General features: G+C 49.4%; 1 protein-coding gene across 2 annotated transcripts; it reads left to right on the forward strand.

Annotated features, from left to right (window-relative positions):
* Positions 1-579: 579 nt before the first annotated feature.
* Pla2g5 (phospholipase A2 group V) lies at positions 580-11,042 on the forward strand. 2 transcript variants are annotated; one of them, XM_048349835.1, is made up of 5 exons: positions 580-658; positions 3,757-3,806; positions 4,870-5,014; positions 9,144-9,250; positions 10,559-11,042. In XM_048349835.1, the coding sequence occupies exons 2-5, from the start codon at positions 3,767-3,769 to the stop codon at positions 10,681-10,683; spliced, it is 417 nt and encodes a 138-aa protein (XP_048205792.1). In that variant the 5' UTR covers positions 580-658; positions 3,757-3,766; the 3' UTR covers positions 10,684-11,042. The 2 variants fall into 2 exon arrangements, with proteins under 2 accessions (XP_048205792.1, XP_048205791.1); XM_048349834.1 differs by lacking the exon at positions 580-658 and adding an exon at positions 1,172-1,192.
* Positions 11,043-15,433: the final 4,391 nt, after the last annotated feature.

A 15,433-nucleotide genomic window follows, 5' to 3' on the forward strand; every position in this document is an offset into this window, starting at 1 on the left:
ATACAAGGCAGAGATGAACAGAAGTATGGAGTTCGAAGCCGTCCAGGGCGGAAAAGACTGTGAGACTCTTATCTCCAATAAACTACTCAGAAAAAGCCGGCAGTGGCTCGGTGGCTCAAGTGGTAGCATGCTAGCCTTGAGCACAAAGAGGCTCAGAGACAGCACCCAAGCCTTGAGTTCAAGCCCCAGGAATGGCCAAAAATAAAAAAAAGTATGGAAGGGAGAATGATTACCATTGCCTATGTCCAGAGAGGAAGTTTGCTGTCAGTTATTTATTAGTGTTATAGTGTATTTGTCACTGCCTAAGTCTAGCACATGCATTCATTCATTTAATCCTAAAAACAATGACTGCCAGCCAGTATTGAGGAAGGTAGGATTTGAACCCAGGATTTGGAACGACATAGAGTCTGTGACATTACCCCTGAGCTACCGGTTTCCTTCCCGACTTTATTCGAGGCACCTGGATGTTTACAGTGCCCCTACAGGGCTGTAGCGGGAAGTCATTGCTTCACGTGAAGAAACAGAGGAATGTAGCGAGTGGTTCCAGGGTCACACAGCCACTCGGGTGACCAGACCACAACTTGCATTTCTCTATTTGCAAGCCCGGAGCCTCCCTCGTTCCAGGGAGAAGAAACACAGGCATTTTATATCGAGTCAGGTAAGAAAGAGGGAGGCACCGGCTGGAACTTGGAAAGCCATGTTCTGTCCCATCTCCTGAGAAAGTTGGGGTTGCAAGGTTAGCAGTGACAGGAAAAGGACAGAGGTGTGTGTGGTGGGGGGCACCAAACTCCCATCACTGTCCCTTGGTTGAGGCTAGAAGAGTTAGAATGAAATAAAAGCGATGCCTGTGAACTGGGGAAACCACAAGGATCTGGGGGCTGGGGACAAAGACGCTCTGTGATGGAGGGGAAGAGCTTGGGCCCCACTGAGAACAGCCCTGGACCATGCCTGGTGGAAAGCCACTGCCTCACAACTGTGAGCTGCCTCAGGGAAGAGAGAGGGGCGGAGGCTTGGGGGCGGGGAGAACCCCTAGGGGTATCTGCAGGGGAGCCTCAGATTTCTGTGTGAGTTAACCAGGAATCTTGGAGCCAGCCCAGGCAGGAGTGTCGGAGGCGGGCACAGTTGCCCTTAAAAACCATGCCAGTCCAGCACTGCCCCTTCTCCAGGCCTGAGGACAGAGAGGGGCTCACTGGTGAGACTCTCATTCTTGGGGCGGCCTTTGCTCAGGAGGGGAGTGGGGAGGAGAGGGGGCCCTTGGCCTCTCCGTGGGGGAGCAGGGCCCAGGGAGGGGCAACTTCCTGGTCGCCCTCATGTCTTGGGGGCCTCAGCTGCCACCTGGACAGGAGGCCTTGGTGTTGCTCCTCCTTCCCAGCCAGAGACACGAACCAGGGCATCCTGGAGCAGAGGGGTCCCATAGGTGGGCGTGGAGGACTGTCCCTCGGGGGGGGGGGGAGCAGGCCACTTGCTAGCCTGCGTTTCCCTTAATCCGCCTCTGTGCTCTCCCCCTCTCATTATGCAGCCCGGCTTCACTCTGAAATTATCTTGCGGTGGGGTTCCGTGGTCATTTGACAAAAATAGACAATGCCACATCCTTCCTTCCTTCTCCTGGGAACCGGCCTTGGGCTCCAGGGATGGTCTGGATTAGGTCTCCACTGACGCCTCTGTGAAATCTGTCTTCCTCTTCCAAACTCCTCTGTAAGATTCCTGCTGTGCTCCACAGCCGGAGGCCCAGGGAACTCAGAGATGCCCTTGGGTGATGGTTTATTTAGGTATGGTGAGGTCCACCCATCAGAAACACTTGCTTAATACCTTGCCCGGAGAAGGCCTGCAGTACCCCTTCATGGACACAAGGGGGAGCGCTAACGTGCATTGAGGAAGAAGGAGCAGAAAGGAGCCTGAGGTGGGATTTCTCAAGACAAGCTCAGTGGGGTGAGGAGTGGGTGGGGGAGATGGAGGATGGATAGCAGATTGCAGATAGCACAACATGACCTTTAGCTACTTTGTGTCACTTCAGTGCCTTCAGGTTTGTCTAGTGGGAGTGGCTCCAGACTTTTCTCCTTGTCTGGATCTTGCCTGGGGTGATTTGGGGTAGCCTAGCTGGACTGTGGGGGTTTAGAGCAGAAGTGGGGTTGCTGGGTTGTTTGGCTTGCTGATTTTCAAGCAAAATGCCTGCTCCCAAGGGAGTCATTACTGTCTCTAGAAATTAGCTAGCGGAGCCATGGGGCAGCCTCTCCCTAACTGAGCAAGACACAGCAAATATCAAAGCATCATAAAAGGAAGTAAAAGGCCCAATGTGGTGCCTCACACCTGTAATTCCAGCTACTTAAGAGGGGGAGATTGAGAGGATTGTTATAGAAGGCCAACTTCAGCAAAAAGCGAGATACCATGTCAACCAATAAGTCAGCTACACGCCATAGAGAACTTACCTGAAAAATAAAGCATAAAAGTGCTGGGGACATGGCTCAAGTGGGAGAGCCCTTGTCTAGCAAAGTGCAGAGTTCAAATCCCACATTACTAAAAGATAGAAAGTAAAGACATATTTGATACGCCTATTTAATGCTCAGTGGTAGCTGGGTAAAGTCTGTAAAAGGAGACTATTCATAAACCTTTGGGAAATTCATTTCACCTCTCCAAGCTTTAATTTCTAAAATCTGTAAGATCAGTAACTGTTATTCATTCATTCATTCATTCACTCATTCACTCATTCTTTCATTCTTTCAAAAAATAGCCATTTGTGGGATGGATGGATTTAACCGTCTATCTACCACAGCCACTGATGGTTTTGAAGGGCAATGGGTGGTGCCTGGCCCAACAGAGATGCCCAGAGCGAGTGGTAGTTACCATCTCCACCCTGTCAGCAGCACCAGAATGCACGAGAGAAAGACTTGGGCGGAAGGTGGGGTCTGGGGCCATGGTACCTGGCTGCTCAGAGCCCTGGAAGTGCAGGCTGGGGAGGGGGGACAGAACCCTCAGGAATGTTCTTGGAACTCGTTGGCTCTGCTAGACAGAGGCCAGTCCAGAGGCCCTGGGAGTCTGAAGCTGTGTGTTTGGATGCCAGGCCTTGGGTGGTGCCAGGGGTTCAGGCAGAGAGCATCGACAGGATGACCCCTAACCTGGGGACTTGCACACTGCGAGGCCCTGACCACAGCAACTGAGCAGTCTGGATCTGACCTTGTGGTCCTTAGGGGAGAGGCAGGCAGAGGCTGGTAAGGAGCCTCTGAGAGGCCGAATAGGAGTGGGGCGGTGGCCGGGGACACATGGAACTTCCTGTCTTAAGGCCCTGAACACTTTCAAGCCCACAGCCCTGCAGTGAGATGGGTTTTCAGGAAGGAAGCATTGGGAGATAGAATGCCAGAAGGAACTGAACTCGCTGGGTTTGGAGAACTCATTTGCCCCTCAAGGGGAAGGCTATGCAGGGCAGGGAGGGGCGCACGTTCTGGGGTCAAATCCTGCAGTCTACTAGTTGCTGGACTTCTGGAAAGCTTCTTGAGCTTTCTGAACTAAGGTTTTCCCACTGGCAGATGGAGCTAATGATACCTGACAGGTTGGAATGAAGACCCAGGGTCCACTTATTCTTGAGGGCAGCAGTTGGTTCTTTCTGGAAGCGTTAGCCTGGTCTTTCTGGTTGGGGGTGGGGCATCCACTGCCCAGCATGAGGGAGAGGAGCAGGTGGGCAGTGGGGGGAGGGAAGGGGAGCAGGACGGGTCTTGAGGACAATAGCTGAGAGACAAGTCATGGGTGTATTCTCTTTTCCAGAGACCCAGAGATGAAGGGCACCCTCACACTGGCTTGGTTCTTGGCTTGTAGTAAGTACTGATCCCATGACCTCTAAATGACCTCCATCCCCGAGAGAATGATGGGTAGTAGGAGGGCACCTGATTTTTGAGGTGGGAGACCAGTGCTTGAATCTTAACTTGCACTTCCAACACAGACGTAGATGCCAGTGAGGGCCCTGCCCCCTTCCCTGCCACGCCCCCCCCCCCCCCCCCCGCCTGTGTTCCTTCTCTGACTTAGGGTGCTGCTGTGGAAGGTAGCGGGAGAGGTTGTGAAAATAGGGACTTGTGAATAAGGCAGGCAGATACTCCCTTCCTCCCCCCATACAAAACAAAGTAAAGAAAACAGAAGCCGGCCACTGGTGACTTACATCTAGAATCCTAGCTACTCAAGAGGCTGAGACCTGAGGATTGCCGCTCAAAGCCAGCCTAAGTAGACCAATCTGGTGGCCTCTTATCTCCTATGAACCACCAAAAAGCTGGAAGTGGGAGTGTGGCACAAGTGGTTGAGTGCCAGCCTTGAGTGAAGAAGCCAAGGGACTGCTTCCGGCCTTGAGTTCAAGCCCTAGCAAAATAAATAAATATAAATGAATAGATAGAGATAGGCAGACAGACAGATAGATGATAGAAAGATACATAGATACTAAAACAAGGACATACAGCAAGATAAAAAAAATAGAACAGAAGACCTACCTTTTAAAAAAAATGTTCCCAGTTTGCAAGAAGAGGAAGCTGGCCTCCGTGGTGCCTACAGACCCCCGTGGCTCCAACTTTCTATGCCTTGTGTTCTAAGGCTTAGCATTAGGTGTTACATTAGGCAATGAGGTGGGAAGGAAGGAGGGGGTTTGAGGGGAGAGACAGGAAGCTCCCCACTGCCTGCTCCACACTGATAACATGACTTGGGGTTAGTGGTAGGGCCAGCTGGGCCAACTCAGGTCCACTCCTTTTAAGTCCACCCTCTTACCCATGTCTGTATGCTGCTGGCCCTCACTGGCTTAGGAGAATAAAAGAAGGTGGGAGGAGGGGCAGGAGAAGCTGGGGACTAGGCCCATGTGTGGTGCCCTCTTGTCACTTGGGAACCTGGACTGTCTTTCAGCTGTGCCTGCCGTGCCAGGGGGTCTGCTTGACCTGAAGTCCATGATCGAGAAAGTGACAGGAAAGAACGCTCTGAAGGCCTATGGCTTTTATGGCTGCTACTGCGGTTGGGGTGGCCGAGGGACCCCTAAGGATGGCACCGATCGGTGAGCCGTTGTCACCACTGCACTAACATCCCATCCTGTTCCATGTGTGTTTGCAGGATGATTATTGAGGCAGCTGTGTGTGTGTGTGTGTGTGTGTGTGTGTGTGTGTGCCGGTACTGTGGTTTGAACTCAAGGCCTAGCCTTTCACGCTCACTTCTGGTTAGTGATTAATTGGAGATAAAAGTCTCACAGACTTTCCTGCCCAGGCTGGCTTTGAACTGAGAGTCTCAGATTTTAGCCTCCTGAGTAGCTGGGATTACAGGTGTAAGCAACCAGAGGCTGGCCGAAGCTCCACTTAGAAAACTGAAGCTCAGAGAAGTTAACGGGCTGACTGAGCTATGTTAGGCAGCTCACAAACAGTCCCAGGATCTCAGCAGCTTCAGATGTTTCTTGTTTTGTTGCAGCATAACAAAAGGATCTTAATACCGTGCCTTGACGAAACCCCAGCCCTTGAGTTTGCTGACACATTTGCCATTTGAGTAGGGTTCGTGGATGGTGCTCTCCACTCTGCTCGGTCACAGCCTGGGCAGCAGCTCCGCTGGGACTGAATGATTCTCCCTGTGGAGGGCTCATGTCTGTAGCTGGCAGGTGGTCCCTGCCTGGTGGCAGAGAGCCCCAACTCTTCTCAACGAGGCCTCTGCAAGGATGTTTGTGCTTCCTCATAGCATGGCCACTCCTTGGTTCTAAATAGAAAGTTCCCAAACCGCAAGACAGAAGAGAGTAGCATTTTTATCTTCAACCCCAGAAATGTCAGTGTCACACTGCCCTTTTAATTGGGGCAGTCACAAAGGCTTTAAGGGGGAAGACACCTAAATTAGGCAAGAGGTGCAAAGTTACAAATTAGATAGATGGAATAAGCTCTGGTTTTCTATTGCACTGTAGGGTGACCATGGTTAATAACCCAATAAGCACTTAAAAAGAGCTACAAGAGAGGATTTGTAATGATGTTATCACAAAGAAAAGAATAAGGAATGTTTGAAGTAACTGACATACAAAGTACCCTAATTGGATCATTGAATAATAGCATAGAATATGCATAGTGCCATATTAGACCCCATGAATAAGTACAGTTACCAAGTGTCAAAAAAGAAAGGAAAGAAAGAAAGAGGAGACCCAGATTCCATTTCTTGACTGGGAAGTGTCACAGGTCTAGAAGAAAGAGCAAGGAGCTGAGATGCCATTCTTGGGAAAATTCAGTCTAACAATAATTATGATGCCAGCAGATTCGGATAATGGAAAGCCTTAATTAGGCAAATGGATGGCAGGTGGTTGGAGCCAAGTTTCCCACTGCTGGAGTGGGGGTTTATCAATAAACCAGGGAAAGGGATGTAGAATGGTCTCCATAGTGACAGGAAAAGACATCAGTACGTTGTTCAGCTTAATGTGGATGTAGCCATTTCCACAGAGAGATATCTAGAGATATGTAAATATGTGTGGGTTAATATAAACACATACATTTTCACCCTGTTAGCTAATACAGGCTAACAGGAAAAAAAGACCCTAGGAGCAACAAATAAGAACAGCAAAATAAATAAACAGTAGTTCCCATATTAGAATAAAAACAAAACAAAACAAAATTCCTGAGTGGGCCAGGTATTGGTGGCTCATGCCTGTAATACTAGCTACTCAGGAGATTGAGATCTGAGGATTATGGTTTAAAGCCATTCCAGGCAGGAAAGTCTGTGAGACTCTCATCTCCAGTTAACACCAGAAAACCAGAAGTAGCGCTGTGGCTCAAAGTGGTAGAGCACTAGCTTTGAGCAAAACTGCTCAACACCAAGTGCCAAGTTCAAGCTTCATGACCATAAAAGAAAAAATAAAACCCTAAGTGAGATATCCTACAAAATACCTGAGCAGAATTCCTGAAACTTTCCATCATCAAAAAGGAGAAAGAGGCTGGGCACTGATACCAGTGGCTCATACCTATAATCCTAGCCACTCAGGGGACTGAAATCTTTGAGCCAAGATTGTAAGCAAACCCAGACAAAAATGTCCATGAGACTTAAAATATTGTAAAGGTGATGTACCGAGGGGTTACAGTACATAAGTAAGGTAATGAATATATTGCCTTTTGAACAATGTTACCCACTCTCTCATTTTCTCCCACTTCCTCCCACCCCCTGATTTCCCTCCCCCTCAAATTGTAAAGTTCATTTTCAACGTAGTGTCTAGTGAGTGTCACTGTTGACTCTTATCTCCAATTAACCAGCAAAAAAGCCAGAAATACAAGTGTGACTCAGTGGTAGAGCACCAGCCTTGAGTAAAAGACAAGCAAAGGCGTGAGGGAAGTACTTAGCCATATTACCTGTTACTGTCTTTACCCACCCACACTCACTCAGGTGGCTCTGCTGAAGGGACAGGATTGAATTTTTGTACCTGCTAAGGATGTCAGCTGAAACAATATAAAAATCGCCAAAGAATAATGACCCTGATTTGGAAAGAACAGAGCAATCACTACAGCAAACTACAGATGTATTCAAGGGGATGTTTTTATTCACAGAAAAGGTAGTGTTGTATTCTGGGGAGTGAGAAAATTCACTGAGCACTGTTAAAGGTGACAAATGAGTTTTATTAGTCCATTTGCAACTGCCTTGCCCCGGGCTACCCCAGAGCTAGGAGCTGTTGCAGCCTCCAGGAGCCCGAGTTTCTTTCCTCTCTTCCTTTCCACAGGCTCCTCCTGTCCACAGGCCTCTCTGCAGGCCTCCTGTTCTCCACAGGCCTCTGTTCTTCATAGGCCTCTCCTCTCTCTGAGGGACTCTGCTTTCCACATGGCTCTCCATGGGCCTCTGCTCTCCACGGGCCTCCGCTCTGCTCTCTGCATCTGCTCTGGCTTAGACAGGCACCAGGCTTTGGACTTTCCCACAGGCCTCAGGCTCCAGGCCCCTCCACAGGCCTCAGGCTCTTCTCAGCTCTGCTCTGCTCCTCTCTGTCTGCTCTCCTCAGGCCTCTGGCTCTCAGTAGGCCTCGGCCCTGTAGTCCTCTCCTTCCTTCCAGCCCAGAGTTAGGCCACTCTGGCCTCCATTCTCTCCAGGCCCAGGCTCAGACCTCCCTGCGCCACTTGTCTGGACTCTGGCCCTCCTCTGCTGCTGGTCCAGACTTGGACCTCTGTCCGCTGCTCCTCCAGGCTTGGGCCTCTTCCATCCGTAGGCCAGGGGTCGGCCTTTCCTGTCTGCGGGCCCCGGGTCCCCTCAGGCCTGAGGGGAACCCAGGCACTGCTCAGTTCCACGAGGGACTTCCTGGTGCCTTGCTTTCTCCTCTTCTCTTCTTTTTCCCCGGAAATCCCGCCCTCTTATATCTTCCGGCCACCTGCAGTCTGGGGGTGGTGGTAGTTCTGGTCCCCTCAATGTGGGTCAGGATCCCCTTTTACACCCCGCAGTGGGGCGTGGCAATGATGACAACATGGGGCGGGCTTCTCCCTCCTCCCCCAGATTATTACAGTAGATGTTACATTAGCTGCTTGGATGCAAAGCAACAGTTTGTTGGTGATGAGCATCAGTTCATTGGTCATGAACATAAGCTCATGGGAGTGGGGGGGGGGAGGTTGGTTGCTAGGCAACGTGCTATGCAGAGTATCTTGTCTCAATTGCCAAAGTCTTCAAGAATGTTAAAGGAAAACGTTCCCCCAGTACACTTTAAATACAAGCAAGCTGTACAAAGCATAGGGTGCATATAGGATAAGAAGGAAATCCTTGCCCAAATTCTCACCTCAGGCAGGCAGGCACCATCCCTCCTCTTGATTATCTTCTGACTCTAATTGTGTGTGTGTGTGTGTGTGTGTGTGTGTGTGTGTGTGTGTGTGTGTGTGTGTACCGGGGCTTGAACTCAGGACCTGGGTACTGTCTCAGCCTTTTCATTCAATGTTAGTGATTTACTACTGGAGCCACAGCTCCACTTCTGGAATTTTTTGGTGATTCATGGGAGATAAGAGCCTCATAGACTTTCTTGTCTGGGTTGGCTTCAAACCAGGATCCTCATATCTGAGCCTTCTGAGCCACCAGGATTATAGGCATGAGCTTGCCTCTAATTTTGTTTTTGTTTTGACATGAGCATTTTGATCTTGTACACTTTCAGAGGGATGGGAGTCAGGGGAAGCCCCTCCACTCAGGACCCCAATCTCTTGCTTTGGCAGGTGTTGTTGGGTACACGATCAGTGCTACGGGTGGCTGGAGGAGGAAGGCTGTAGCATCCGGACACAGTCGTACAGATACAGATTCGCATGGGGCTTTGTCACCTGTGGTAAGGCTGGGCTTCCCATTGGGGCCAGAATCTCCCTTGCCTCAGTGTTCAGCTACTTGGTATTCCAGCCAGTCTGTCTTGGGAGGCAGAGTGTGAACAAAAGGCAGGGCTCATAGGAGCCTTCTTGGGGCTGGCATGTCTTAAGACTCATCATACACTAGGTTCCAGATGCCTTGCAGACTCCTTTATACTGCACCCCCTGCCAAAGAAAAACCCTGTGGAGTAGGCTTAGTCTCCCCCAGTGTTGTTGTTTTTTGTTGTTGTTTATGTTTTTGTCAGTCCTGGGGCTTGAACTCAGGGCCTTTGCTATTCCTGTGCCCAAGGCTAATGCTCTATCTACCACTGGAGCCACAGCCCCACTTCTGCCTTTGTCTGGGTAATTTATTGGAGATAAGAGTCTCACAAACTTTCCTGCCTGGCTGCCTTTGAACCATGATCCTCAGATCTCAGCCTCCTGAGTAGCTAGGATTATAGACATGAATCACTAGCACCCAACTCCCCACTATTTTTGTGCTGCTCCTGGGACTTGAACTGAGGGCCTCAGCATTGCCCCTGAGCTTCTTTGTTCAAGGCTAGCATTCTACCACTTGAGCTACAATTCTACTTCCAGTTTGTTTGCTTGCTTTCTTCCTCGTGTTTTTCCTTCCTTCCTTCCTTCCTTCCTTCCTTCCTTCCTTCCTTCCTTCCTTCCTTCCTTCCTTCCTCCCTCCCTCCCTTCCTTTCCTTCGATTCCTTCCTTCCTTTCTTTTCTTCTATTCCTTCCTTTTGTTCCTGCTATTCCTTCCTTCTTTCCTTCCTTCCTTCCTTCCTTCCTTCCTTCCTTCTTTTCTTCCTTCCTTCCTTCCCTCCCTCCCTCCCTCCCTCTCTTCCTCCCGCTTTCTTTTCTTTTCTTTGGAGTTAATTGGAGATAAGAGTCTCACAGGCTTTCTTTCCTGAGCTGGCTTCATGGGTCCTCAGATCCCAGCTTCTTGAGTAGCTAGCATGACAGGTGTGAGCCACTAACATCTGACTGGTCTCCCCCATGTTGCACATCGAGAGACTGAAGCTCAAAGACTGGACAGTTGACAGTGGGGTTCATACCCAGGTTCTCTGTGTTTGCAGCTAAACTTTGGAATGGATCCCCCTCTAGGAGCCTCAGTTTCTCTGAGGAGGGGCTGGGAACTCCCAAAAGACAGGAGCTAGCTTCCTGGGATTGAATGCACCCCCCCTTTCCTCAAGGTAGATATTCCCCCCATGTCAAGTCCTTGGCCTTGGCCTTGGTAGAGTGTGCTTGTTTCCTCCTCGTTCTGCATTCTGTGTCTTTTGCAGAGCGAGGGGCCTTCTGTCCAGTGCAGCTCTGCACCTGCGACCGGGACTTTGTCTACTGCCTGAAGAGGAATCTGTGGAGCTACAACCCTTATTACCAGTATTTCCCCAACATTTTCTGCGCCTAGTGGCCCTGAGGGAGCTTGTCCTGATCTGCTTCTCTTACCATAAGATATTTCTGCCTGCAGATTCCTGACAGCCACCTCCAGGACTGGGCCTTAAATCTTCCCCTCAGCTCTGCTCAGCTGGGAGGAGCCCGAGGGCCACATTTCCCACTCCAGAAAGGTGTCTCTAGTCCAGGAGGTAGCCAGTCCAGGGTCACTGGATGTCCCCCTGCGAGGTCAGCCTTGTGGATTGAGGAAGGGAGTTCTCCACAGCTCTGAGTGCGATAGAATGTTTATTTTCATCAACACATTTATCCCTCCAGGGAATTTTCCTTCTCATAAAAGCAAAATTGACTCCATAGATCTGCTTTGTTGATAATGAATAAAATTCAATCTTGAAGCTAGTGAAAAGCACACAGGCATTTCTTGCTGTGGGGAATTGTCTGATTCTGTCTGTCTGTCTGTCTGTCTGTCTGTCTCTCTGCCCTTGATATAAAACCTGGTTATCTGCAATTCTTTAGAGGCAGAGAAAGGGACAGTAAATGTAGGGTGGTTTCTTGAGTGAGCTCCAAGCCTTCTCTTGGGCTCATTTCCTTGAAATTTGGGGTCCTTCAAGCCAGACTGGGTGTCAGATAGTAGGCAGGAATGCCATCTCAGCTTTCAGATCAGAGAGGATAGTGTTCAAATCCCTGTTCTGGCTTCTCTCACTGTGAGGTCTCAGGCCACCCTCTCTGGATTTTGGTGTCTTTGAAAATGAGACTGTTAGGTTCCTGGCAGCTTAAAACAAGACTCCTAACACCTGCCTCGATGGGGGTGTGGGGTGATGGCTTCTGAGGTTCCACAGAGCAGGAATAGGGCTCGACTGGTTGAGGTGTGGGGAGCTCAGTTGTAGAACACTGGCTTAGCACCTGTGAGGCTGTGGTATCATCTGCTGCAATGAGGAGAGAGAGAGAGAGAGAATGAAAGAAAGAGGGAGGGGAAGGAAGGAGAGAAAGAGGGAGAAAGAAAATAAAAAAGAAAAAAGAATTAAGCTACAGGTGTTGTGCCAAGTTGCAAGACCACCCCCAAGAAGACCACCGAGATTCAGACACTCCGAAATGCAAAAGCAAGGCAAGGCTTTATTTAACGAGCTGCCAACTCGGGCCTCGTCCTACCCACCAACACAGCGGAGGTTAGGAGGAAGCCCCGAGCTCTGATTACACAGGGCTTATAAAGGCAAAGAACAAGGTTACAACAATCAGCTGTGCAAGCAAGATTAGCACACAGGTACAAATCTGATTGGCTCAGGGTTCGATTCTAAAATGGGGTTCACGTGGTGGGGCCTGACTTCAAAGTCTGGCACCTCATTTCCCCCTTTTTCTTTTTGGTACCTTGGGAGCCAATCATGGCTCCATTCTGTCCATTTCAATGGCTTGCATGTCTAGGGGATGATATAGAGGTAAGGCATGGGCCAGTAGGGCCCAATGTAGTAAACAAATGGCCTGTCACCATTTCTTACAAGAATATTCTCTGTACCTCTTGCATGTCTCTAGTTTATCCTGCCTCATCTTCCCAAAAACAACTCTGGTCCCTTGATTTTAAAGGGGGGCTGATGGGTGAAGATCATCCATCTTCTGTAACTTCTTCAGGCTGACTCAGGGGCGTAGACCTTACCTAGCCAGGAACCTATAACCTTAGTCTCAGTCTAACTTTCTTTTCTTGAGGCGAAGGCAAAGCGGCTGAGTTGGGTGCTTGGAGACCTCCCATGTTCCATCACGGTAGTTGTCATCCAGGGCAAAGGGGTCAGCTGGCCTGGCGTGGAATCAATGAACCCAAGTGGCGATGCCGTCTAGGGTCCCTTCCACCGTGGTTCTAAGGAGTTTAGTCTCCTGGGTAGGATTTCTTTCAGGATCTTCTTAGCCACTACATTCGCAGTCTCATGCTTTGTTGGATAGACTTCAACCCATCCTGAAAAGGTGTCTACAAAAACTAGCAAATATTTGTAATTTCTGTGAAATCTACTTCCCAATACAAAAAAACCTACAAAGAAGCTGGAATGGCAATTAAACATTTTGGTAGCCATAATTCTCCTTTTCTCACTTTGCAATAATTATTTAGGACAATTTTACTTCCAAATTTCTTATCTAGAAATGTATTCTTGATTTCCAAAGCCTTTTTAACACTAACACAACACTTTAGCTTTTATCTGCATCGGAAAAACTGAAGCTCACAGGCAATCTGAAACCAGGTGCCGCCCTTTGCTTACGGGCTGCTTGTTTCAAAAGAGCCTCTTTTTTTTTTTTTCTTCAGTCCTAATTACTGCATGGCATGAAGACCTTTGAATTTAAACTTAGTTTTGCATCATACTGCAGTCTTGAACATGTTCACACTCACACATGCACACACACATACATTTTCAAAAGATCTTAAAGTGCACTGAATAAGCATCGGCCGTACATTTTAAGACAAAAACCTTTAACAAATGATTTTAGCATTCTCCAGCCTCATTTTCCAGGGCTTGATAGTTTTAGTAAAACATTTTTAGTCTTAGTAAAACATTTTAGCGCACCAAACAATTTTCTGCTTAAAAAGGCTGGGTGGGGGTCCACCTAGAGTTCTTTCTGTGGACACTCACACTCTGATTGTGAACCATCGCCTGTACATCTTTCCAATGAGCTATGCAGGTTTGACACAAAAGAGACTGTTAGACTTACAAACAACACAGAGATGACAGCGCAGCATGGTGAGGTCACTCCCTGCCACCTGTGGGTGGCTTGGGGGGCCCTACGTCCACCCTGTCGGCGGCTGCGGGTCAGGACTTGGACTTGGGGCTGATGCGTCCGTGTCCTGGGCTGTCGGCGCCGTTGGGTTGACTGGGCAGGACCCTCCGGAGCGGAGGGCACAGCTGAAACATTTTCCTCAGAGTCCTCCTCTTGTAGAGTTAACTGGGATGGGGAGTATGGAGCGGGAAACATTTCCTCCTCAGTGCTTCCTCCCTATGTCAAAGCTCCCTCAATTTCCTCAAAGGTGGACCATTCTGACTTGCACAGGGTGATCCACTTTTCCTTTTTAAGGGCCACACCTTGGTTCTGAGCTATCTCCTTAACCTCCCTCCAGTGAGCTAGGATCAAGTCTAGGGGGCTAGATGGAGGTCCTCAAGATAATACAAAAGGAGGAAAACACACAGGCCTAAGAAAAGCTACGAGTTGGAGATCTCCCAAGCTGGCCCACAACCTCCTACAAGGGTGCAGAAGGAATGGACCCGAGTTGGCCCACAACCTCCTGTAAGGAGTGGACCCGAGTTGGCCCACAACCTCCTGCAAGGGTGCAGAAGGAGTGGACCCGAGTTACGAGTTGGAGATCTCCCAAGTTGGCCCACAACCTCCTGCCAGGGTACAGGAGGAGTGGACCCAAGTTGGCCCACAACCTCCTGCCAGATAAGCAGAAGGAGCAGACCCAAGTACAAGGTGGGCGGGTTGAGTCTCGTTTAGGAGGTCCTCCTGGTCAGTTCCGGCCAAAAACCAAACTGACTCGCGCCCTACAAGCATAAGCAAAAGCAAAACAGACAAACAGACAAATTACAGCACAAGACAAATGAACAGCGCTGTTTTCTTACCTTCGGAGTCTGGGATCTCGGGGTCTCTGGGGCTATCCCGGACGAAACCCCAAATGTTGTGCCAAGTTGCAAGACCACCCCCAAGAAGACCACCGAGATTCAGACACTCCGAAATGCAAAAGCAAGGCAAGGCTTTATTTAACGAGCTGCCAACTCGGGCCTCGTCCTACCCACCAACACAGCGGAGGTTAGGAGGAAGCCCCGAGCTGTGATTACACAGGGCTTATAAAGGCAAAGAACAAGGTTACAACAATCAGCTGTGCAAGCAAGATTAGCACACAGGTACAAATCTGATTGGCTCAGGGTTCGATTCTAAAATGGGGTTCACGTGGTGGGGCCTGACTTCAAAGTCTGGCACCTCACAGGGTTTATTACGGTTTTTAATCAAGGACTCACCTTTATAAAAGAAAAGACATTCTAGTTGGGTGCTGGTGGCTCATGCCAGTAATCTTAACTACTTAGAGTAAGGGTTATCTAAAGGAGACCACCATGTGGTTCAGGAAGAAAAAAGTTTATTTGGGAGAACCAAACTTCTGGGCCACTCTAGAGTAGAGTGTAACATATACCAGCTTGAACTAATGGCAGAGAGAGATTACATAGGGGATGGTAAGAAGGAGATGTAGGGACTGGGAATATGGCTTAGTGGCAGAGTGCTTGCCTAGCATGCATGAAGCCCTGAGTTCAATTCCTCAGCACCACATATATACAAAAAGGCCAGAAGTGGTGCTGTGGCTCAAGTGGTAGAGTGCTAGCCTTGAGCATAAAGAAGCCAGGGACAGTGCTCAGGCCCTGAGTCCAAGCCCCAGGACTGGCAAAAAAAAAAAAAAAGGAGGAGGTGTAACTGTAGCATATGAGCACGTGACCTCAGAGCCTAGGGGACCTCCCACTGTCTGAAGGAGGCGTGACTAGAGCAGATGAGGAAGTGACCTCAGAGGATGAGAAAGTGACCTCAGAGCCTGGGGGACCTCCCACTGCCTCCAGGGGCACCAGGTATCTGGTGCTGGGCAGGGACTCCTAGGCAGGGCCACATGCAGTTTTGCAAAGAGAGAGAACAAAGGGGAAGGAGTCTATTGCGGTTTTGCATGAAGAGAAAACAAAGAAAAGGGGCCATTTTTTCCCCAGGTGGACCTCACATTTAGGAGGCTGAGATCTGACGACCAGCAGTTTGAAGCCAAGCTG

Source organism: Perognathus longimembris, chromosome 7 (genome assembly GCF_023159225.1).
Source record: "Perognathus longimembris pacificus isolate PPM17 chromosome 7, ASM2315922v1, whole genome shotgun sequence".
NCBI classification, from domain to species: Eukaryota; Metazoa; Chordata; class Mammalia; order Rodentia; family Heteromyidae; genus Perognathus; species Perognathus longimembris.